This window comes from Eurosta solidaginis, chromosome 5 (assembly GCF_040869045.1).
Source record: "Eurosta solidaginis isolate ZX-2024a chromosome 5, ASM4086904v1, whole genome shotgun sequence".
NCBI classification, from domain to species: Eukaryota; Metazoa; Arthropoda; class Insecta; order Diptera; family Tephritidae; genus Eurosta; species Eurosta solidaginis.
Window position 1 is genome coordinate 7,815,089 of NC_090323.1, and position 27,176 is coordinate 7,842,264.

At 33.4% G+C, this 27,176-nt stretch overlaps 1 protein-coding gene across 5 annotated transcripts in view; it reads left to right on the forward strand.

Annotated features, from left to right (window-relative positions):
• LOC137253243 (putative uncharacterized protein DDB_G0286901) overlaps window positions 1-26,020 on the forward strand; it is a 130,916-nt gene extending 104,896 nt beyond the window's left edge. For 4 of the 5 annotated variants that reach the window (XM_067789814.1, XM_067789815.1, XM_067789812.1 and 1 more), the window contains exons 2-4: window positions 3,880-4,663; window positions 18,517-18,672; window positions 23,889-26,020. In XM_067789814.1, coding sequence (XP_067645915.1) covers window positions 4,084-4,663; window positions 18,517-18,672; window positions 23,889-24,391 — 1,239 coding nt within the window. In that variant the 5' untranslated portion in view covers window positions 3,880-4,083 and the 3' untranslated portion in view covers window positions 24,392-26,020. Of the gene's footprint in view, window positions 1-958; window positions 981-3,879; window positions 4,664-18,516; window positions 18,673-23,888 lie in introns of those variants that run through there. The other variant, XM_067789818.1, reaches the window with a different exon arrangement.
• The last annotated feature ends 1,156 nt before the right edge of the window (window positions 26,021-27,176 follow it).

The following is a 27,176-nucleotide window of genomic DNA, read 5'->3' on the forward strand; positions in this document are numbered from 1 at the left end:
TTTGTACAGTAAAGTGAATCAATTTTTAATTTACCCAAACCACGTGGCTGCTTTTCTAGCCCACTTCACAATGTCGTCGTTCTAGTTGTTGCAAAAGTTTGCTTTGTTCCGTTCGCTGTTTCGGAAAGTAAAGCACACAGATGAGCAATGATGAACGATATCTCACTATCGATGATTGCATCGCTGCTATTAGTATTAGAATTTCATGCTGAAGGAAAATCGCCAATCGCTATTGGCGATATTCTGCCAGAGGTGATTGTCATTCAAAAGAATCGAATGAAGGAAAATAGCCAATCACTGATATATTTGGATTGCAATAGCTATAGCTATTAGCGATTTGTCAATAGCGGCGATGCAATCACCAATAGCGAAATATCGAGCCATCACTAGTTCGGACGTGAATATGTCTTCATCGGATGATGACTCTTTTTTACTTGCAACTACAGCAGTTTTATTAAATAATAAAAAAATTAATAAAAATTTTATTAAATAATAATAAAGGCTTTACATTCCATAAAGCTGCTAAACATTGATAATTTTCAATAAATTGTAATATGAATTGCTGTTCTTCCGCGCACTTGTTCATTTTGAATGTCGACACAAACTAAATACAACACTGCGTTTTGTCAATCACACCCCGCGACTATCAAATAAGCTAGCGTCAAATGAAAAAATCAAAAATTTTTAGATTTTCATCAACGTGTAGCCGACAACAAATACTTGTGTCACGAAGCCACCCGACTGCACTAACACACACAAAATTCAGTCAATCTGGTTGTAAATCGCGGAAGGCTTTCAAATGTATGCTCCATTTTAGGTCTCGAAATATACGTTTCACCGCCGACCAGTGAGTTGAATTTTAGTTCGCGTTGAATCGCCTCACGTCGTTGACTGCAAAGGCGATATCGGGGCGAGTGCCTTATGCTAAATATAGCAAACAACCCATAGCTTCTTGTACGGGATGCGATTAAGATCTTTGAGTGAGTCTGTGTTGGATCCAAGATTTTTAGATAGCTTAGCATTCGGATCGCTTGGCGTAGATATTGGCTTATAGTTATCCATATGAAAACGCTCGAGTATTTCATTGATATAATTCGACTGATCTAATTCTATAAAATCTTTTGTTTGATTTATTCGAATACCTAAACAATGCGTAGCTGATCCCATGTCTTTCATCTTAAAACATGTACTAAGTGCTGATTTCAAATTGACTAGCACCGTCGGATCACTCCAAAATAATATATCGTCCACATATATTGCTAACATGAGATTTAGCTCTGTATTAAAAAATACACATGGGTCAAGTTTCGACTGAATCAATCCGAACGACTTTAAAGCTGTAATTAGATTATGGTTCCACTGCCTACCAGCCTGTTTCAAACCATACATGGCTCTATTCGACTTGCCCACTTTACTAGAACCATCACTAAAACCTTCTGGTTGCTGGATATATATTTCTTCTTCTAAATCTCCTTGAAGAATTGCGGATACATCGTCCATTTGATCGATTTTCATTCCTCTTTTTGCAGCTAACGCAATTACAAAACGAATTGTCGTGTAACGAACGACGGGGGAAAATGTTTCTTGGTAATCTATCTTTCGCAACAAATCGAGCTTTGTAACGCAATATATCTCCGTTGTCATCGCGCTTAGTTTGGAATACCCATTTGCCTTTTATGGCTTTTAGACTTTAGGTAGCTCAGTTAAAGTCCACGTATTGTTCATTGGTTAGTTTCATTATCTATACCGACTTCTGATAAACTGCTTACTGTATTATCAATTGGATGCGTGTCAACAAAAGTTTCTAATGTGTCATCCCTCCCTGAGACAGAACAACCTTTCGCATCAAAGACATCAAAAGGCAGATATTGAACACAAGGTGGTCTTAAAAACCAAATAGATAACGTTTTCGAGCAGTGTGAGTCAAAGTTCAGATTTGCATAGGTTACTCAATCGTTTTACAAGACGGTCAACCACCTAATTTGTATCAATAGCTGTGTTTTTTCTCATCTATATACGTTTACGCTTAAACTTTATATGGACTGCTAAGCGACAAACTTTAAATACACATCTGAAATTGCTACGTATAAAATTAGTACTACTAAATTTCAATACGCATTATACTCAAATGTAACTGAAATATGTGTCTATGTTTCACCCTCTGCACTAATTTTAAGCTGGAGACATTGGTGCTTTATCGGTAACCGTATCGGTTACCTTATAACAGCTGATTCGACCAATCTTATGAGAATCAATGCAATCGATTATTGGTGCCGCTAATAGGGCCCATACATTACACCAGCTTGCATGCACAATCATGTGATTGCACAATCATGAATGAAGCATATACGATGCCATCTTGATTGTACAATTATCATTTGTTTAGAGGCATTCAGCGTGTTAAGTTGTGGATTTTGGTTAATAGATATGGATGACGATGTTATTTGTGCAGCAATTATTATTGCTATTGTCTTTAAAAAAATAAATAAATCAATAAAAATAATTTAAAAAAATAAAATGGTATAAATCTAAAAATTCACTCCAAAACTGTTTTTCTTTTTCCATGTTTATTATGCGTTGTTGATGTTCTCTCAAAATATTTAAGTCGACTGTGCTAATCTCAACACCCACGACGCCATTCTGAGTGCACAATCATAAAAATATCAAACCCGTTTTGATTTAGCACAATCGTCTGGCACAATCACACCACTGGCCCACACACGGTCAATTAGCTGGCGCAATCACATGATTGTGCATGCAAGCTGGTGTAATGTATGGGCCCTATAAGGTCGTAGCCGTATCGTAGCCAACCAATTGGGTTTTGGTTTACCGTCGTAACGATAAACAGCTGATTACGTTAGGGATACGGATACAGCGATACGACATACGGCACCAATGACTCCAGCTTTATGTATTCTATGCGCGTCCACTATTTATCACAACTAATTTAGCTATATGTTATACACAGAAATATAACAGAGGGTTGTGTCTCCTCTTTTCGGTACACCCTGTTGCTGTAGCTAGATGTTAAACCACAGTCGCTAGATGGGTCTCTTAAGCGCAAACGAAACGTATACGCGTGTAAAAAAAAGACGGCTAATAATTATCAAAGTTGGTATCAAAATACGCGTTTGGGTAGACTATACATTATACATAAAACACCACCCGCCCACAGGAGGCTTATAGTTTGATCACAGTTTAATATTAAAGTTACCAAAAAAGGGAAGAAAACGCAGTGAATTGAGCAAAAGTGGTGCTACCAGACTTCAAAATATGTATAAATAAAAACCGACTCGATCTATTTTAATTGCGCCTTTTTTTATTCCAGATTTTCTATTTTTTTTCTTTTTGTGAAATAAACGTAATTTATTTAAAAAACGCGATTTTTAATTACAAATTTTCTATTTTTTATGAAACAAACTTAATTTTGGGCAAAATTTTATGTTTTTTTGCTGATTAATTTCTGAATATTGACTTTTAAATAGTGGTTTCTGAATTTTGGCTTTCTGAAAAAAGGTGCTGATTAATGTTTTCTGAAAAAATGTGTTTCGGAATTTTTGTTTTCTGAATTTATGGGGGAACCATCAGAACGGGACATTAAAAAATTATCTGGCATCACTGTCGTCAGCACCTTCTGCGTTGAAGCTCACAGCAGCGCTGACATTAATTAATTACAAAATTAACCAAAAAGTAACAACGACATAACTGTACATATATCTACAAACGTGCAAAGAGTGAGCAAAAAACAAGAACGAAAGTAAACGACCAAAAATAAATGAGTTGGTTGTTGTTTATTGCATACGTATTTTGTGCTATGTATATTTACTTTGCTGCAATTAATTGTTAATATGATTGCATTTAAATTTCTTTTTTCTATAGAATAATTTAGCGTCCTCAAATCGTGCCGTTACTGTACATACACACACACCAAAACACTGCACCGGTACAGTGCTACATTGTGTACAAAGTAAATCAAGCGGATTTGAAGGGAAACGAATATCTTTAACAAATTTTTGGAAATTTTCCATCAATTTCGCTGCGCCTTTGTTCGCTCTACTTAAAAATTTTGCGGGAAAATCGAAAATGGTGCTAACGAACTTTGAATGGTGGGCACATGGTGGCGCTGCTGCTGACCCTAATGGATTGCCGGTCAATTCACAAAATGTCGATATGTTCAATCCGGGAATGGTACAACAGAGATTGAATACAGCAACGGGTCCAACGAGCGTATCGCATATTTCCTCAAATGGTTATTATGGATTTTCCTATGTGAATGCTGCCCATGAGCCAGCAAATAATAACGATGATCAAAATATAATAAATCTAAATAATAATAATAACAACATTAGTAATAATAATAACAATACATTTGTGCCAAATGGAAATGATGTCAATGGCATGGACGTAGGCGTCGCAGTTGATGGAGCTGCTGCGGCATTATTCAGTAGCGACGTGAATACTACAAAACGCTGTAAGAAACGCTATTTTGTTAGCGATGATGATTATGCCAAATGTGAGTTACTAAATGGATGTGATAGTGGTGGTGGTGGTGGTGTTGCCGGTATGGGTACGGACGACGTCGCAGTAGCCGGTATTGACATGTGCGCAGCTGCTAAACGCTGCCGCTTCGACGATGATTATTCTGCCGCACAGTTTTGTAATGGTATGTCATTTCATTCACGAAAATTATATATATATATACATATATACATATTTAGAATTTGTATAGCGTGCTTTGCACACAGAATATACTAACTTTGATTGGATAACGGTTGGTTGTACAGGTATAAAAGAATCGAGATAGATATATACTTCCATATAACAAAATCATCAGTATCGAAAAAAAATTTGATTGAGCCATGTCCGTCCGTCCGTCGGTCTGTCCTTTAACTCTTTCAGCGAAAAACACAAAAAACCTGATTATTTAGTATATAATACACCTAGAATGCTAAAATTTGACATGGGGACTGAATAAAATCAATTTTACAAATATTAATCATAAATCCTTAAATCTACCGTTACAAAATTCGGCAGAGAGGTTGTCTTTACTATAAGGAATGCTTTGAAGAAAAATTAACGAAATCGGTTAAGGACCACGGCCACTTTTATATAAAAGATTTTTAAAAGGGTCGTAGACGAATAAAATAAGCTATATCTTTGCAAAAAACAGCTTTATAATAATGGTATTTCATTTCCCAAGTGGATTTATAACAATAAATAGGAAAACTTAAAATTTAAAATAATGGGCGTGGCACCGCCCCTTTTATGACTAAGAAATTTTCTATGTGTACACTTTTATATAAAACATTTTTAAAAGCGTCGTAGACGAAAATAATAAGCTATATCTTACCGAAAAAGGGCTTTGTATTAATAGAATTTAACTTTCTAAATTGAATTATAACATTAAGTTGGAAACCACTGAAATTTGAAAAAATGGGTGTGGCACCGCCTTAGAACCCAACCTGCCGAACTTAGAACCTTTACTTGGTTTATTTTAAAAGTAAAATTTCTTGTGTAATAGTTATTGATTACTTTATTCATGAGTCATTAGTAACTTCTATACGCAGTTGAATTAAACCCTGACTGGGCTATTTACTGCTACCCTACCTGTTGCTGTTGTTGTAGCAGTGCTTCGTAGGCTACTATACAATCCAGCAGTTGATAACAGCACAAATCACGGATTCACTGAGTGATATTGTCGCAGCTAATTGTTCTGATGTAATAAAAGCTGTGAATTAATTGGATATTACGATTATGAGTATACTTAAACCCAAGTACGGATAGAAATCAAGTTGCTCCTCAAAAAACGCGCGATATACCAGCTCTATCGAATGATATTTTGGCTGTCAAAATTTTGAAAACCAGTTGGAGCTAAAATTATCCAATTCATATTTAGGGTCATAAGAAAAATTTTTACATGTGACGAGAATATTCCAAATCGCTCGTATAGCCCCACTAAGAGCTATTTTACGCATTCAACCATTCACAAAAAGTATGTTCTTCAAGATTTCTTAAACCAAAGAAATTCTGTTCAACAGCTGGGTATATGATGTTCAGTCTCACCTTAACCTAGAGTCCTTTACTACTTTCTTATCACTTAAGGTATTTTATATCATACTAGCTATACCCGGCGTACGTTGTAACGCCCGAGATCGAATGAATGTTACGTTATTTTTTCTGTTTTGTTTGTTGATAATTTAGTTTATTGTTCTGTAAATTGAATTGAATTTTATACGCATATTTGGTGTAATTTTCGTGTAAAACATGTAATGCATGTGGATACACAATATTTTTGGTTTTTCCGTTCGGTGCAAAGAAACAAATTTTTTGGCGTTCCAACTCTAGAGCAAGCAACATATAGCTGGCCATGAGAAAAGCACGGACTCTCTAAATTTAATTCTGCAACAGTAAGCGATTGTCCTTTTGCTTCGTTGATTGTAATTGTAAGCGCTTAAAAATGAATGGCAAATCTGTAGGAATAATTACGGATCCCATTATGAGCACATCTTCACCTTTGCTTTTTCCGCTGATGATTGTGGCTTCTATTACATTCGGCATTTATTTCTTGACGCAAAGTCTGGATCCATTGCACAATTTTGGTGGGTCTAAATTCCGAAGAAGCATGATTGGTGAACCAATTTTCAAAGTTAATATATGCGCAGGCATTCCAAGTGGTTCTAAAGAGTTTAGAAATTCAAGTGGATAATTCACAATTTGATCTTCATCTGTAACTGTGTCGATCGATTTATATTTCGTCACTTCACCAGGAATTTGGTTTTGAATGCGATCATTGATTTTGTTTACATGATCATTTTTGGGAGCTAAGATTGCTCGTTCGCATAGCCAAAAAAAAAAAATTAATTTAAAATTCTTAATCGTGAAATATGAAAAACCCTCGTCTTGATCGTAGGAACCTATACCCAAAATTTGGTGATGATTAAAGTGTGGGAAATACGTTTCCATAGGGACACACACACAGAAATTGATTTTTATAGAAGATGTAGATAGACTGAAGCTATACAAATTTTTTTAACGGCGGCATATTACTGAACGTCCAAAAGGAATAACAGCCAAACTCAACAATGCAGTCAAACTTTAGGTGTTAAAATAATCTAAGTACGGCAGCCATAATTCTGAAAAATCCCATTAGTAGGGAAGGTGCCACGCCCTTTTTCCCCAATTCCACATTTTACTGGAGGTATTAGGACTTAACGTCATATAGCTCCTTACCAATTTACATTATCCTAACATTACTATATCCAGAGATATGCAGTATAATATATTCCATTTGTATGGGAGGTGCCACGCCCTCTTTTTCCCAATTCCACATTTTCTTGGTGGTGTTAGGGATTGACCTCATATAACTCCTTACTGAATTTCAATGTTCTGGTATGTATACCCTCATAGTTATGTAGTACCAAAGATTCCATATGTATGGGAGGTGCCACGCCTCTTTTATATATCGAAATTATTTTCAGCCTAAAACCTTCGTGTTGATTGAGGGAACCTATAGCCAAAATTGGTGATGATTGAAGTGTGGGAAATACGTTTCCATAGGTAACACACAGCCACACATAATTTGATTTTTATATAGATTTTGTGCACTGTTTGTACATAAGTTGGTGTGTTGTATTTTGTCTATTGGACTGCCGGCGTGTGTTTACATTACATGTCCATGTGTGTATGCATGTTAATATAGTCCAGCGCGGGGTTTTGGGAGCGTGTTGTCGTAGGGGACAGTTTGTTTATTTTGGTAATCAATCTTGAGGTCAAGAATAATGTGTATACAACATACATACATATGAACACAAGATGATGAGTGTGTAGTGACTTATGTCCGTATGCATTTTCATTCCCACGTTTATTGGATCATTCAGTGCTTAACTTAATTTTTGTGCTTTCACTTGTCCATTAACAATTAACCCTTGAATAAATAACATACACAGTTTGAACAGGGGCAACGGAAAGTCGTTCCAATAGCCATCAACCAACTTGTCGAAAATCAACAAAACAAAATAAATCTTGTTTTTATTCGTAAAACTAAGAAAATAATCACAAAAAAACATACATTAACCTTTGCTTAGCCAAAAAAATTATTCATGGAAAATTACCAACACTACGTATGCACTTATGTATGTAGATATATAGTGTGTACGTGAGCATAAATTTAAATCTTACTCAATTTTGTAGGTGTTAGTTACAACACATAAAAATACATGCACATTTATGTATGTACATTAGGGTGGTCCCTTCACCACAAGAAATACGCTAGTTAAAATCAATTAATCGGCTTTTTTGGACTGGAATTAATAAACATCCGGTAAAGCTGATCGTATTATGGTTAATTGAACAGAAAACAAAATTTATTTGTAGAAGAGAAACTTTTAGTCTCAAGTTAATAATATTCTGTAAATATGACAGATTCTCAATCAACAAGATTTTTCTGTAAAAATAACTCATTTCATTGATCATTTTAATATTATGCTAGTGGATTAGCTAATTTCTCACGCTCACGGTGTCACAGAAATATCTGTCATATCAATAGCCTTGTGATCTGGATACAGTCAATTCAGAATCCACAATTTGTGCCAAATTGACAAAAAATTCGTCTGAATTGACCCCTCCGTCATTCAGTTGATTTTACTGCTATTTGTATATAAATTAAACAAACAAATTTTTCTGGTCTTATCTCCTCAAACGGTGTCCAGCAGACATTTGATTTGTAAGGTAGACGATCAGAAAAGCATTCGCGAAACTGTTGAATATTATAGCACTCTCGATAAAAGGGGGACTTTGTTCCGATATTGAGGAAGAGATTAGAATTCTAATCGAATTCGAAAGTCGAGTTTTAATTGATATCTAATGTGAATTTCAAACTGATGCGTAATTAAATTAAACTAAATTTTTTTAAATCATTTCAATTTTAATTTTTTATTTCAAATAATTTTAATGGATTATACGCTTATACACTTAATATAAATATAAATCAAAGGCTTCTTATAATAATTCAAACCAAATTTTCGCTGTCATTCCTTCAGTATTTAGATTTGAGGCATGGATGAGGACACGTTTTTATCATAATGCCAGTCAAATAGCACACTTTCCCTATTTAACTTTTTTTTTGATCACTTTCACTTGCTTATTTTAATTATCACGTCGATAACTGTGACCTTGTTTTCGATTGGGGACGCATTGCAATCACAAGATTTCTCTAACGTTAGAAACTGTGTTTTCTGGGTAAAAGAAAGGTCAAAAATAGCACTGGTAAATTTTGGGTCGCATTGGAACATGTTAAAGCGTTTCGTACAGGGGCCGAAGTTCAGAATACTCGATGAAGATTTAGTATATTGGAATCTTAAAGTAGGTAAAGAGCTTCATTTTGTCAAAAGTACTGTCTCGATATTGCTTTTTGATGGCTACTGACAACTTTTTGTATTTCATCCGTGCATCGTAACTGCTATAACTTTTATTACAATAATCGCTTTTAAAATTTATTTTTCACTCAAAAAACAACAGTTACCTTTCGAGTTTTGTGCGCGCTCGAAAAATTACGATTTTTTTTCGTTTTTCTTTTATTTCGCTGAAAAATATCAATTATTTTAGAGATTTTTATTTGGCTCAGAAAAAAGCCATTTTTAGATATTTTTCTTTTTTCTCAAATAATAAAAAATATTTATAATACTAAAATATCTTTGATTTATGTCTGGTTTTTCAGTGCGAGTTCAAACTTTAGTCAAAGTTCACTAAGATTTAACCTTGCCGCTTTGTTCGATAACAAAAAATTTTGCTGTCATCTCAGCTTAAGCGGCCGAAGTGGCGGGGTTAAACTCTAGTCAACTTTAACTAGAGTTTAAACTCGCACTGAAAACACCAGCCTTAGAGATAATTTCCTTTTTGACTGTATTTCCTCATTACTATGCATTCTGGAAGAATTAAAAATTTTCGAACCACAAGTTCCGAAATTTCATAGTTTTGATTTAAAAAATCTACACAGCCTAATGTGAATACTACGTTATGTTACGCCAGCGTTTATGTAACAACGCTGAAAAATAAACCCGAAAAAGGTTTCGAAATTTTATGCATTTTCACGCCACGCTACAATTCATTGATTAGGAAAAAGCACACCCAGCAAACCATAAACTATCACTGTATAAATGTTAATCTATCCATCTAAATGGAGGAACTAATTTCCGTCATTCTTTGCTGATTTGGAAACAAAACTATTTTTGTGTTGTGTCATCTTGCGTCTGATTCTTTCGTTTTGATCGTGTTTTTTCGGCACATTTTAGGTAATTGAGAAATTAAAGTGGGTTAACTAGAAATTTTCAATTTAATTTCACCTTGGAAATGTAATTCTGCCATTTCTTACGTTTTGTTGTTAAAAATAGTTTTAATTAGAAATGCAATGAGCTTACCAAATTTTATGAGTTGATGACACATATATATTAAACGGCAAAATCAGCTTATTAAATGGGGGGTGATGTAACATTTCAAGGTCTTTCAAATATTTGCAATTCATTTAGAATTGATGCAAATGTAAAATATTATAATAAATATAAACAATTTTGTTTGGTTATTTTTGCTGACCAGTTTGGCAGTAGGTATGACTATTTACCAGTGAAAATACATACATATTGCATCAAATATCAAATACAATTGCAAATTAAGAATTCCACAAGAGAAGCAAAACAAGTTTTCATAGTCTTAATTTCTGTGCTTGGAGTCCATTGCGGGTGCGAATTCAAACGTTAAAGTTCAGCTCAGCTTCCCACTTTGCTCGCGAACGTAACATTTTATGGCTCACCTAAGTTCAAGGCCCGGTTTTTCAGTGCGAGTTTAAACTCCAGTTAATGCTGACTAGAGTTTAACCCTACCACTTCGGGCGTTTAAGCCGATAAGTCACATACGAATGAGGCGCATGTTAAAACTTTCAAATGACTCAGAGGCCAGTGTAACTGTAGAATTAATTTAGATAAAGCGAAAGTACTAATGTTTAATTGTTGCGTTCACGATAAGTTACTGATCAGTGACTGGACCTTGTATACCTACCAGTGAGCTGCAATTATTCATCTTTAAGGTTATTAGTGGGCTAATCAAAAAATGAGTATTAGTGCGTATGCAACAAAGAACATCAAGCACTTATATCCACTAACATACATTTACATAGTCATGCTTCGTAAAATGAATAACCGCTCATAAGCCACGAAGCAGTTCAGTACTCAATTGTCTTATTGAGTAAGAAAGTCAATTATACGAAAATACTAATTGGAATAAGTAAGACTAACAGTGCAATAAAATGAATAAAGTCATATCAGTCTTCTGACGCTAGCATCACAACGATGTACACGAAACTAAACTGAATACAGCGCCAAAGTGAAACCGATGATAAACGAAGTATACAGTGTATTACACCCGAAATCAACGTGCTACTGAGTTAAAGCGACTATGACATCAGTTTATACTCAACAATGTCATATATGTATGAGACATATGTGTTATACTATGTTCAAACAGAAAAATAAATTGAGGAAATTTCGATTTGAATTGAGTGCTGTTCATACAACTCGATTTAGCTTGCACAATAGTAATTTGATAGCTGGTTGGCTCATCGCTACAGCAAGAACATACCTTTGTTCAGACTGTCAAAATGAACACGCACATTATTAGGCGAATGAAATGGAATGAAAACATAAAACTTTGAAATTTTTGTGTGTTGTAAGAAAATATGTTCAATGTTTTGGTTTCATTTTGATTTTGCCATCTTCTTTTGACAATCCCTACTCCAGTGAATTGAAAGACATAAAATCAGCTGATGAGATGAGCCAACCATATAGTTCAGCCATGCGTAACTGACGTTTAAGTATACTCAATAAAAACACTTTACAATGTTGCATTTGCAGTTTGAAACAATTTATTACGCAATTTTTTTTTAAATTGGCAATTTATTATTACAATTTATTATATGACAAATTGCGTAATAAATTGCCCAAATAGTATAAATTGCCAATTTGGTGTGTGTTTGAACCTAGTATTACGCGGCACTCGTATGTATTTTCTATTTTATGTGCTAATCACTCATAGTATTTGTCTGTACTTGACTAAGTACACATTTAGACACAATTTTTTGGCTCATTACTAAGTGCACTAATTTTATTAATACTCAAAGCAGATCTCTGATACCTACCTACTTTTGTGTATGTACATATATTTCTGCTTTGGTGCCTCCCCTCTTAAATAGTTTGGTTAAAATTAATTTTGTATTTTTTTTTTTTTCTTATTTTTTCGCTTATCGGTAGAGCTAGCGTTCATCGAGAGTACTTCGTTGACATTATAAAAGCAAAGGGAGGCACGACATTAAAAATGATAAGATAATTTACTGTTTTCCTACAATGTTCAAATTAACAGTACCTATTTTTTTTTCACTTAGTCAGCTTATGAGCTGTGTTATCAATTTATAATTTTTTTTTGAAAAGTCAATAGGGATTGGAATTCATACACATAAAAAAATGTAAGGCGCGATAACCTCCGAAGAGATTTTAGGCCGAGCTTCTTTCATATATATGTATATGTTTGTTTAATTAAACAAATTTATTCAGAAAAAAAATAAGAAAAAGCATCACCATTAGCCTTAATTATATACATATTTGAATATTTGCTTATCTGATACTGTTTTCACACAGAAACTTAATGATCTCATTTCACCTTCTAATGAAATCGTAAATTTTTTGCTTTCACACAGAAGTAACTGCTCGATTAGTATGAAGGATGAGACATACAATCATGGCGGAACGATACAAGGTGGGAGCATGGTGACATACATACAAACAAAAAAAATTCCATGTACTTGCAAATTCGATGGACAAATGTCAAAATCGTACTGCGCCGGTAGTTGATGTATCAAATCAAATAAAAAAGGTTATAATCAGCTGTTCGATGCGGCCACCTTGTATCGTTCCGCCATGCAGACAATGACATTTGCTTTGAAAACTAAGAAGCGGAAACGGAAGTGGAACGCTGCCAACAGAGTTGCATTGTGCTTTTGACTTCATTAGGCATTCGATTAGCTACTAATGAAATAATAATAGATTCGAATTTTGTAGGGAAGATTGAGCTCAATAAGCGTCTTAATGTAGAAAACTGCCTTTATTATTCAATAAGCCGTCTGTGTGAAAACAGTATGATGCTTTATCAAAAACGACGTAGATACAATTTGGGAGCTCTATTATATACTTATATCTGTGGCTTCCCGATATAACCGCAGAAGTTACTTTTTTCTAAATTGAGTCAGTGCGCAATTCGATACCTGTAAATGTTAACCTTTCCATTAAACATCAATTCACACTGTAATATCAAACACCCAACTCATAATGTCGCAATTTCTCAACAAAACAACTGCATTTTTCTCGGCATAACCGAAAACTCAACGTTTTCCCGGTATAACATTTTTTTTAATACTTCCACTTTTACAACAATGATATTAAAGAAGTTCAGAATAACCGCTCATAAGCCACGAAGCAGTTCAGTACTCAATTGTCTTATTGAGTAAGAAAGTCAATTATACGAAAACACTAATTGGAATAAGTAAGACTAACAGTGCAATAAAATGAATAAAGTCATATCAGTCTTCTGACGCTAGCATCACAACGATGTACACGAAACTAAACTGAATACAGCGCCAAAGTGAAACCGATGATAAACGAAGTATACAGTGTATTACACCCGAAATCAACGTGCTACTGAGTTAAAGCGACTATGACATCAGTTTATACTCAACAATGTCATATATGTATGAGACATATGTGTTATACTATGTTCAAACAGAAAAATAAATTGAGGAAATTTCGATTTGAATTGGGTGCTGTTCATACAACTCGATTTAGCTTGCAGAATAGTAATTTGATAGCTGGTTGGCTCATCGCTACAGCAAGAACATACCTTTGTTCAGACTTTCAAAATGAACACGCACATTATTAGGCGGATGAAATGGAATGAAAACATAAAACTTTGAAATTTTTGTGTTTTGTAAGAAAATATGTTCAATGTTTTGGTTTCATTTTGATTTTGCCATCTTCTTTTGACAATCCCTACTCCAGTGAATTGAAAGACATAAAATCAGCTGATGAGATGAGCCAACCATATAGTTCAGCCATGCGTAACTGACGTTTAAGTATACTCAAAAAACACACTTTACAATGTTGCATTTGCAGTTTGAAACAATTTATTACGCAATTTTTTTTTAAATTGGCAATTTATTATTACAATTTATTATATGACAAAATGCGTAATAAATTGCCCAAATAGTATAAATTGCCAATTTGGTGTGTGTTTGAACCTAGTATTACGCGGCACTCGTATGTATTTTCTATTTTATGTGCTAATCACTCATAGTATTTGTCTGTACTTGACTAAGTACACATTTAGACACAATATTTTGGCTCATTACTAAGTGCACTAATTTTATTAGTACTCAAAGCAGATCTCTGATACCTACCTACTTTTGTGTATGTACATATATTTCTGCTTTGGTGCCTCCCCTCTTAAATAGTTTGGTTAAAATTAATTTTGTATTTTTTTTTTCTTATTTTTTCGATTATCGGTAGAGCTAGCGTTCATCGAGAGTACTTCGTTGACATTATGAAAGCAAAGGGAGGCACGACATTAAAAATGATAAGATAATTTACTGTTTTCCTACAATGTTCAAATTAACAGTACCTATTTTTTTTTTTCACTTAGTCAGCTTATGAGCTGTGTTATCAATTTATAAATTTTTTTAGAAAAGTCAATCAATAGGGATTGGAATTCATATACATAAAAAAATGTAAGGCGCGATAACCTCCGAAGAGATTTTAGGCCGAGCTTCTTTCATATATATGTATATGTTTGTTTAATTAAACAAATTTATTCAGAAAAAAAATAAGAAAAAGCATCACCATTAGCCTTAATTATATACATATTTGAATATTTGCTTATCTGATACTGTTTTCACACAGAAACTTAATGATCTCATTTCACCTGATAATGAAATCGTAAATTTTTTGCTTTCACACAGAAGTAACTGCTCGATTAGTATGAAGGATGAGATAGACAATCATGGCGGATCGATACAAGGTGGGAGCATGGTGAGATACCTACAAACAAAAAAAATTCCATGTACTTGCAAATTCGATGGACAAATGTCAAAATCGTACTGCGCCGGTAGTTGATGTATCAAATCAAATAAAAAAGGTTATAATCAGCTGTTCGATGCGGCCACCTTGTATCGTTCCGCCATGCAGACAATGACATTTGCTTTGAAAACTAAGAAGCGGAAACGGAAGCGGAACGCTGCCAACAGAGTTGCATTGTGCTTTTGTCTTCATTAGGTATTCGATTAGCTACTAATGAAATAATAATAGATTCGAATTTTGTAGGGAAGATTGAGCTCAATAAGCGTCTTAATGTAGAAAACTGCCTTTATTATTCAATAAGCCGTCTGTGTGAAAACAGTATGATGCTTTATCAAAAACGACGTAGATACAATTTGGGAGCTCTATTATATACTTATATCTGTGGCTTCCCGATATAACCGCAGAAGTTACTTTTTTCTAAATTGAGTCAGTGCGCAATTCGATACCTGTAAATGTTAACCTTTCCATTAAACATCAATTCACACTGTAATATCAAACACCCAACTCATAATGTCGCAATTTCTCAACAAAACAACTGCATTTTTCTCGGCATAACCGAAAACTCAACGTTTTCCCGGTATAACATTTTTTTTTAATACTTCCACTTTTACAACAATGATATTAAAGAAGTTCAGAGTTGTGTGCATTTGTATAGGAAACGTATCCCATAGCAAAAAAAAGCTACGGATGGTGAGCAACTTTTAATTTTGAAATTTTTTCACATTTAGTTTTGTATTGGCAGATACAAATCTGATTTTCAATGTTGAAAAAATAAACTATGGACTTTGATGTTTCGTATTTGCAATGGCGAAGGAAATGCATAGGCGTGTGTTTTGTTAGTGTATTGTAAAAAATATACTACAAAAGTTTGCACTGCAGTGATGCTAGACCGTTTGCAAAAGCTTCGCCTGCTGCAGAAACTGCAGAAACAGAAAAGCTATAATTTGCACTGGGAACCCCTTGAATCATTTAGGTAGATATTTAAAATATCTGTCGAATCGGTCCAATGGTTCAAATAGCTTTTGGTCATTCGAAAACTCTCAAATAATGAGAATTTTTTTTACAAAAACTAACATATCGGTATATTTTTTTTACCTTGTTTATAAAACAAACACCAATCTTATATTAAAACATTTTTTTTTTTGTTAATTTGTTTAAAGCAAAACACGCGCTTATATCGCACTTCGTGCTTTGCATCAAAGTCACAATTTCATAATTAGAACTTTCGATTTATGATACCCACTTTACTTTGCACCCTAAGCGCCGCTCCCACAAACAGATTGTCACAATGCAATTGAAGAATTGATAGCGTGCAGCTAAGTCAATATTTTATCTCGCAATATGACATTGAATTTGTTTTTAGTTTTTGCATATTTGTAAAAAAACAAAATATTACTACATTTTCTATTTACATACATACGTCCATATATATACACATATGCACATAATAGTTGCCTACCTCAATTGGTCAGTCATTAATTAAGCATTTACCGTACATTTATAATGCGACCAGTATTTATGAGTACAAAAGCACTATTTGTAAACGTTGCACTATGGGCCACGTGACTTGGTTTGCGGAGAAAAAAGTTAAAATACGGAAATCAATAAAACGAAATATGTATTTGATATAGAATAGCAGCAAAAGTTATAAACACATTATTACTTTATTTTCTTTTATTTCAGTCCCTTAGTTTTAGAAAAAAACTTCAATGAATACTTTAACTCTAGTTTTTTTATAGCTTTCGGAATTTGTTTAATTATGCAATTGGCCCTTTCAGCGAATACAAATGTTGAGTGATATATTTCTGAATGCACCGTTGAGTATTTTTGACCCACTCAACGGTTTGAGTTTGAAGTCAAATTACTGAGCATAAGTTTTCCATAAAAGTTTTCCTTAAATTTTAAGGACTATTATTTGCCTCAGCTTGACGTTCAAAAGTCCTATTATGGAAATATTATTTGATCGACTTATCCTTGAAAAGCAATTCTCAGTAAATATTGGAAATCGTTGATATTGCAGCCGAGATCAATGTCGATTCGGGCAAAAGAGCTGTTCAACATGCAAATAAAGTCAATACATACAAAGCGCTTAGCATTAGACGATAACGTAGATATACATAGGTGGGTGGTAAAAAAAAAAAAAAAAAACTGTAAGGCGCGATAACCTCCGAAAATATTTTAGGCCGAGCTACTCTTCAAATTGCGTTGTGCTCCTTTTTTTAATTTTTCCTCCAAATTGGCGGGGACCTATTTGTTTTGTGCCGACTCCGAATGGCATCTGCAAGGCAGAGGAGTTTTCATTAAGAGCTTTTCATGGCAGAAATACACTCGGTGTGCTTGCCAAACACTGTCGAGGGGCGACGGAGTTTAGAAAAAGTGTCTTATTGAAAAAACTTGTTTCTAAAATTTTTTATGTTGCTTTGCCCAGGATCTTCGGTGTGGTAGGTGGCGCACGCTACCATCACAGAACGGCGGCGGTGGTTTAAACATCAATTTTATTGCCAAGTTGCATCCAAGTTTCCTCTTTATTGTCACGACAGATACATACGAGTATACGCAAAACTAGTAACATCAAGCACGTACAATTTATTGGTTAAGCTCTATCAACTTTTGTCTACGATTGCAGATTTTGTCCCATCGTTCACTGCGTTGCGTTGACGTCAGCCGTTGTTGTTTACGGAGCCGTTAACACGAATAAAAAAACTTGTACTTCTATAAAAAAAGCAGTCAAATATTTTTATTTCAGTCGGTTTTTTTTTATATTTTATTTTGCATTTATTTATATACATTTGGGTCATGCAGCTCTTCTCGCTGATGCCGTCACATCAGTTGACGTGAGCAGAGCATCGCAAGGGCATTGTGCAAACTGAGTAAAAGAAAAATTGGTTTGTAGAATAATGCTCGTTTTTTTATTGTAATGTATTAGGGTGTTTTGACTTATTTGTTGATGTTTTACAGATTTGATGGATAACGCGATATTAAAAAACTCCTGTAAAAAAAATCTGTTGTACAAACATTAAGATTTAATCAATTTGTGTTTTTCGAACATTTTGTAAAAAGTACAAAAATGTATTTTTTAAGTTAAAAAATATTAATTATACTCTTTATGCCGACAGGCTGTATGGAGGTTCCATGAGTAAGTGAACCTTGGTGCGGAGATAATTTTTCTTATAAAACTGGAGCAAATAAGATATCAAGATTAAAATTTCATAAATATTCGGTTCTCATCACAATTTCGTTTAAAATTTGTGTGTTTAATTGCAATCAAACCCCACCAAAACTAAAAACCTGTTGTTCCACCCTAATATATAACAATAGTTATCTAAAATAAGTTCGTTTTAATTTGCAGATTTCTTTTCCCTACCCTCTACACAAATTGGCACTCAAGCTTGTCTTATGGATACAGAGGATACAATGCTGCAGCAACAACAACAACACCAACAACAGGTAGATACCAATATGGGCGCCGCAAATATCAACAATCAAACAACAACAACTAATACAAGTAATTTACACTTTTTTACAACACAATTGCAGGCTGAGCAACAACTGCAACAACACGTAATGAATGCACAAAATTATCAACAACAAAATGAAATACAAACACCTTCAACTGTTGTTTATCAGCAACAACATAATTATCAAGGTCATTTGCATCGCTCCAATCGGGATGTTAGTCGTTGCTTACTGTCGCATATGATTTAAATATAAATTTAAACAAAAACTATGATTAGCACAATTTATACCCAAGAGAAATTCGAGTTATCAAACAAAGTTTTAAGCAAATGTTAAAAAAAAACAGCCAAGCGCAGAATTTGAATGTATGTGCATATACAAATAGTATAAGGTTACTAAGTATTTAAAATATAAGAATTTTTTTTACTTAAAAAAATGTTGACAGTTACGAAGTATTAATTTCGAAATATTTTTATTTTTGTTGTAACAAAAACCATATAAAAAGCAATTAAAGCAACTCTGAGTACCTTTGCCTTTAGCATGAATATTAAACAAATTTTATTATTTAAATTTTTTTATTTAACTTATATTATTTAAAGAATTAGTAATGACCAAACCACCTCAGATACAATACATAGATGCAATACCTGGACTCATGCATATGTTTTTGATTTATTTGCAATATTTATGTTTTAGTACATGCCGCTGTACATATTTTATATGTAAACTGGTAAATGTAATGTACTTAACGTAATTAAAATTAAATGGTCTTTGTAATTGAAGCGTAAAGCTTACAGAGCAAGACTAAGAAGCTTTTTTGAGCAAACGTAGAGTCTTATGTATTTATTCATTTGTAAAACATTTGTATGTTAGAGTGGTTAAATTTGTATGTAGCAATTCGATATTTTCGTATCAATACGGATTCTGCACAAAATGCTAAGAACTAAAGTATACTTATGTATAGCTCTAAATCCAAGCTTACTTGATACCCTCTTGTAGAACAACAAGTATAACAAAAAAAGGTTGGTAATATTCTGTTTATCCTTTCCTTTAAGAGTTTTACAATGAGAAATCAAAAACTCCAATGCGTTTTAAGTAAAATTATTATTTAACGCTTTATATTTCCAATTACCGTTATTCAAGCAAAAAAAAAATTGTTGCCCATATGAGAGGAAAAAAAAATCTGAAACTCTTTAATGTGCATTAGACTGGGTCGAAAAAAAAGTTGCTAATGCCCACCCCTAAATTTAAGGATTATGTTGAGAGGGTTTCGGAATTTTTTTTTTTTTTTGATCCTTCGAAATACAGCCGAAAAGGTTTTTTCGTTGTAAATTGGTACTTTCATTTGGTAAGAAAAAAAAAAAAAGGGGGGGGGGGTGCAACTTTGTTAGCTGACCTAATCATGTGAAAACGACTTCGTAGCTTAAAAGGACATTAAACGGAAATGTGAAAATTCTCAAGGTTAAAATAATTACATATCAATTTTAAAAATCGGACGTCAAATAACCAAGTTACAACTTAAAACCCTTTTCGGCTGTATTTCGAAGGATCAAAAAAAATTATAAAAAAAAATTTTCCGAAACCCTCTCAACATAATCCTTAAATTTAGGGGCGGACATTAGCAATTTTTTTTTGTATGGGAACCAACCCAGTCTAATGTGCATACATTTTTATGCATATAAAAATGTACATATTCATAGCTTGACGGTAATATTGTCACAACTTTATATACTATCTGCATGCAGCTGTTGCACTGCTAATTGGATTTCCTTGTGTCAATACGTTATATGTATATGGGTATTAGGGCGAGCCAAAAATAATTGGTTTTTCTAAATAAAATTTTTTATAATATAACAATGCCGATACATTTACGCGACTGTTTTGGGTTCATATATGTACGGCCAATGAAACAGAAATATACTTTGAAATAGCGAAAATAAAGGAAGTGTCTGAGAAGCGCGAACTTTTCAAAACTAAGTTCAAATAGCTTGAACCCCTCGTATTTTTACATGGAGAGAGCGTAGCGGAGTAATCCTTTCTAAGGCAAAATGTCGTGCTATGAAAATACGTTTGTATGTAGTACTTTACATATTTTTGAAACCTTTTTCGGGAGTTATACCGAAAGAAATGAAAGTAAAATCAACAAATCAGAATTGTTGTTCTTGAATTAAGAGACGTTCAGTAAAATTTATCGCATTATGGTTAATTCAACCGCGCTTTTTATCACGAAAACAATTTTGTTTAGTCATTTCAACAGAAGAAAAACTGTTTGTCTCAAAGTCACAATATTCTGTAAAAATGATAGATTCTCAATCTCACACAGAAGAGAAACTTACGTTCGCTACTTTGTTCTTGTGACTATCTTGCCAGAGAAATCTTTGTCATATCATCAGTTACTGTTATTGTAAAGTTGACGGAAAAATCTTATTTTGACAGTAGATGGCGTGTCACGCCATTCTGGGTTGATTGAAAGCCTGGAATAAGCAACATCAAAATCTTTAGAAAAAAATTTTTTTGAATTAGAAAAAAATCCTCAGCAGATCGCCCCCGCAAATATTGGTATATATTTTTTAGGCTTACATTGGATGAACTAATTTTTTGTTGATTTGAATCAACAATATATTTTGGTTGATTTTACCCATAAGGAACATACACATACGTTAGAGAAAACTTGTGTTCTTTTTACTAAAGAGGTCGCATTTTTAATTCATCATGTTTAGGAGTGTTTAAATTCCAAGAACATACAACGAAATAATTGTATAGTCCCATAGCTAAGCTTTGGATTCAGGGTAATATAGGAATAAAAAGTTATTGCTTTCAACATTAAGAAATGTGAATCAATGTAAACAAATGAAATTAACAAAAATATTATAAAAAATACAAATAACTATTGTATTATATATTATATTGTATCATGTATTATACAATGAACCTACTTACGTTCGCATTACTATATGAAAATAATGAGCAATATTTTTATTTAATTAAATTAAACTTAAACTACCGAAACTTAGCCAAATGAAAATTATATATGGAAATGTAGTAATTGAATATTAAAATAAAAGAAATTACAAATAAAGCATTTCAATGAAACCAATTAAGTTGCCAATGCATAATTATAAAGTTTTTATTAACGCATTTATTTTCAGAAGTTTATTATAATTTATATTTTTTTCCTGAAATTTGTCAAGAATAGGTGATTTCGATTTCGAATTTGCTTGCGACTACAAATGACTAACATAACGATTGTGGTGCGTTTTGCATTGAAATGGGCGCAATGCGCTTAGAAATCGCTGGTGATTATTCCAAAGTATAGCTCATAGCCTGCGTCAATTCGATGTACACGTATGAAGGAGAGTGACAGTTAAACTCGCTATATACCCAGGGTAATTGGGAATGGATATATCATTTCTTTGAATCAACTTTCAGTACAGCTTACTTGTTTCGTTTTTTATTAAAATATTGTTATCAGTTGATTTTGTTATAGCATCACTCTTATATGATATGGTTTTTTTTTTTTTTTTTTGTGAATCAGCTTGCTTTATATCGCTCTATCTTGCATATTCTACGAAGCACTGAAGTTCACCGTCAAACTCACTGGACCTTATCGGTGCCATCCATCCATCATTCGTTAATTTGGTGGTGGATATAATAATTCGATCAGCATAACGAAAGTTCAAAAGTACAATATGTATATTAAAAGTGCTGACATGAGGAAAATAATATTAGTTTGGAAATCCCACTGCGTAGGCAATTGAAAAGTAAAGTGCTCTCTCGTCAAACCCATATCATGCTCTATATGTCTTTCATCTGCAATATGGTTAAAATTGTGTACGTTCGCGAAATAAGATAGAATGACCTTGGAGTATTTGAGCGAAAAACTCTTTTTAAAAAAACTACCGTAACGCCAGGGGCTTAGATACAAAAATGCCAATCATGAGCTGATATAAAGACAGTACAGCTGATTGAAGCACAACAACTTGATGAGGTAGCACGTGTTATAAGTAAATAAAAAGCTCTTCTTCCAATGTATTTCTATCTACAACCGGATATGCTCAGGGGTGGCTTTCCATAATTCGATAGTCGACGCTCGTTAGCTCGATACTTTAATTCGATAGCGAACGCTCGACGACACAGTTTTGGTTTACGTATTTCAATTTGAGTACATTTTTCTCGTGTATCAAAAAGTGTTTCGAAAGTATATTGGAATCATCAAACTAATTTCAATAGGAAAAAGCGTTTGTTTGCTGACTCTTTAGCTTAAAATTATTCCTCAAATAATCGCAAAAGCATTAAAAACTCTAGCATACGAACAGATTGTATGGAACGTTCGATACGACGCGACAAGATTTTGTGTTACGGAACGCATAAACGATCATTTGATACTCGTTTTTGTTCGATATCGAATTACGGAGAGCCACCCCAGAACTTCACTAAGGTGAAAAATACAGGGGTGGCTTTCCGTAATTCGATAGTCGACACTCGTTGATTCGATACTTCAAGTCGATATCGAACGCTCGATGATGCCATTTTAGTTCCCGTATTTTGGTATGACCTCTTTCGTTTGCAGATTTTAAAGGGTGTTTAGAAAGTTTTTGGAGCTACCAAAATATTTTCATTTATAAATACCGTTTGTTTTTTAATATCTAAAGAAAAAACCATTCCCTAAATAATCACCAAAGCATAAAATTATACCTTTCAAAAAGGCAATTCGACAGCTAATTCGGTATCGAACAGTTTGTATTGAACATTCGATACGACGCGTCGACAATTTGTGTTAAGGAAAGCGAAAACGATTATCTTATACTCGTTCTTGATCGATATCGAATTACGGAAAGCCACCCCAGGTGGAGAAGAAAGAATTGGTTTACTTCTGATAATGAAACTCGCGTAGGCGGTTAAGCGCCAATTAAAGATGATATAAAATGCATGCTCGGTTTTGCACAATTTATCTCTTCCTTAAAGTCAAAACCGGTCACAATCATTAGGTTAAGCTTGTATATCTCTTTATTTCTAGAGTGCCATTCAAAATAGTTCTTCGAAAATTCGACTTTTAATCATATTCTTATCCACGAATTGGCATAATTTGTTACCGTTGTTGTTTTGTTGGCTCGCTGTGCATTTAAAAAAAAAAAAAACATTCACATATATTTAACAGCTTTAAACTAAGCATTAAAACACATCCGATTTATTGTCATTTTAAACTTAAATTGCAAACGCAATTCGCCTTCATTACGATTTATTATATTTCTACTTTTCTTACAGCAAAGATGTGTGGTGAACAAACCCTAGAAAACGAGGCCAAACACATAGGCAGCATTTTAAACGCATATGAAAACAATAACAAAAACAACGACAATACCGTTAATAATCATAACAACAAAAAAGTTTATAACAATCAAGTTTCTAAGTATACAACAATCAACACAACAAAATGTACACTAATAAGTTGTGGGAGTACTCAGAACGAGAGAATCCACATAACAGACAGTGACAATGGATTTGGGAGAAGTAAACAGGTCGGAAGGCTGGTTGATAGCAATCTCAATGAAAATACATATCATTTGAATCAAACCCAGTTATACCCTGCATTCGTTTTAAATAATCAAGAAACTTCGCGTAATCATGCAGCTCCACTCACTCGCACTGAAGATGGCAATGAAGAGATCGCGGGCGTAGCAACATTGTATGCCAAAACACATGGCGGCTCGTTCTATCAATTCATAGCATCCTATACTGGTAATCAACAATACATTGAGGATATATGAATGAGATATCGAGTAGCAGAAATCTTGTTTTGTGCAGCGCGAGTTGGCAAGAAATCAATATATGTACATATGAATTTACTAGTTTGTAAAAATGATTTCTACAGTACACAAATTGCTTTAAAACTAATAGTTATTAAGTATAAAACACTGTGCAGCACTAGACTGGGTATTGGACCCAACCACTTTTTTGTAGAGATTGTTCCATAAGCACAAAAGCAATTTTCCTCTTTTTTAAATTAAGCTTTCAAAGCATAGGGATTGACTCTCGAAGTTCGGCATTGGATTCATCCTGTTAGGTATATTTTTTTTAGATTTTTTTGTGTATGATAAGTAAAAAAAAATGTTGGCATAGTCTACCTGCTCTTGCTTGAAATATATATCTTTTTTTCTCAAAACCTCGAATATGACAATATTAAAAATACATTGCATATTTCAAGGGGACATATTTACATTTTCATTCTTTCTGGTCTTTCATGTTCTTTATTCAAAGACTTTATCTAACATCAAATGATTTAAAATGTTCTTTTCGACAACACGAAATTCATAGCAGAAATACTTATCTGCGAATGATTTCACCTAACACAGCCGTCATTTAAGTACATTCTTTTATTTTCTATGAATTCCGTTACAACACTATATACAAACAATCTCAAAAACATTTTCGAAAAAATTCGAAACTTCGAGAAGATTTTATTTAAAGTGAAATACATTTTTTTGATTATACAATTTTGTAGTCCAATAAATTTTAGTCTAACACATTCGTATTGATTTTTTAAAAGTTTTTTCTGTATGGGGTTTCAGAACTTCATTGAAGTTTTTTTTAACTATTGAAAATAGAAAAAAGAAGAATTTAATTTACGAAATTTAAAGAAGTTGAATGTATGTGTTGTTCCTTCTAAGTTGTGTCATTTCACCGACAGATCCTGATTTTGTTGCACATTTACACTGTGTTAAAGCCGGTCCCAGAAAATGTTTCTTATATTTTCTTTGAATGACTACAAGCTTTAAAAAATATAACTATAATCTCGTTACTAATAAGAATGCCTCATCGAAATGTTGACAAATCAATAATGATCATCGCAATCAATAAAAACTTATAATAGATGAAGCACAATACCGACGAACTTTGCCCAGCAGAGCTTGTGGACTATCACCTTTATTGTGTTTCACATAAAAGTTTGATTTTAAAATCTGAAATTATTGAATAAGATTTAATTTTTAGAGATACGTAAATATCGCACACCTAGATCAAAAGAGAGGTAACTCAAAAATCTGAAATCTTTAAGTTATGAGAATCACCGGGCTTCCCAATTCAATACATACCGAACTATATACTCAATTTGATACTACCTCCACTAAGCAGCTAGGGAAAGGCTTTGTAAAAAATTAAAACTGCTTTGGCGCATATGGGAAGGCTGTCAGTTTTTCACTTTTTCTTAGCATTGCGATTTTTTTAGTTGATCGCTGTTTTGTTTTAGGTGTGTGATCAATGAAAATACAAAATGTAGAACATTCTAACAAAAAATGAATTGAAACATTTTATTTTTAGATATTAATAAAAATATTGAAACATGTGTAATTGAAAAAATTAAATTGAGGAAATATAAATGAAATGTTCCTAACAGTAAATTTGATCCATTGTTATTAAAAGAGTGTTTGAAGACCGATACCTGCGGCTTCAACTTTAACAACATACATATATAGTTAGAACTTAAAAATTTTAATGAAAGCTATTATAAATAATACTTCGACGAGAAGCAGTGGCGTATCCAGGGGGGATTGGGGGGGCAGATCCCTCCTTCGTCTCTCAACTTCTTATTTTACTTCGTAATTTATATTAAAATTACCAATTTTCCTTCTGATTTAGCAAAAAAATACAAGAGAAAATCAAAATCTCTATACAAGTACATACGTGGGGAGGTAATATTAATGTTCAATTTTGTCATGGAGTATACAGTAGTCATGAAATTCCATATCGTGGGTCCCGAAGACTATTTCAGTTCGTTGTTTGCGTCGAAGACTAGCTCAGTTCGCTTATTTGCGTCGAAGACTATCTCAGTTCGTTTTGATTTATGAAAAACTGACACCTTTCGCTTGTTTGCTAATTTTGTATTTTTTTGTTTAATTTTACTTATTTTTGTATTATTTTACTTTATTTTTTGTCTAGTTTATCTTATTTTATTTATTTTTAATTATAAAATTTATAAAAAAAAAACCTAAGTAATTAACACAAAAATAAATAAAATAAAATAATACAAAAATAAGTAAAATTAAACTAAATAATACAAAATTAGCAAACAAGCAAAAGGTGTTAGTTTTTAAAAACAAAACGAACTGAGATAGTCTTCGACGCAATTTGAACTGAGATAATCTTCCCTGGAAGCAACGGTATAATTACTTCAACAATTTTAAAATATTTAAATCAAAAGTGCACATGATTTTAGCAAAAACAGATTATTGTATGTAAATACTGGTAATGAATTAAGATACGTGATTTTTGATACATAGCGATACCTCACTTTTCAAAAGTTACCAAGTACATCTAAAAAAAAATAAAAATGTAAGGCGCGATAAACTCCGAAGAGATCTAAGGCCGAGCTTTTCTTCCAATTTGCGTCGTGCTCCTCTTGATTTTCCCTACAAATGGGCCGGACAGGACCTACATGTTTTATGCCGACTCCAAACGGCATCTGCAACGCAGATGAGTTTTCACTGAGTGCTTTTCATGGCAGAAATACACCCGGAGCGCTTGCCAAACACTGCCGAGGGGCGACCCCGCTTAGAA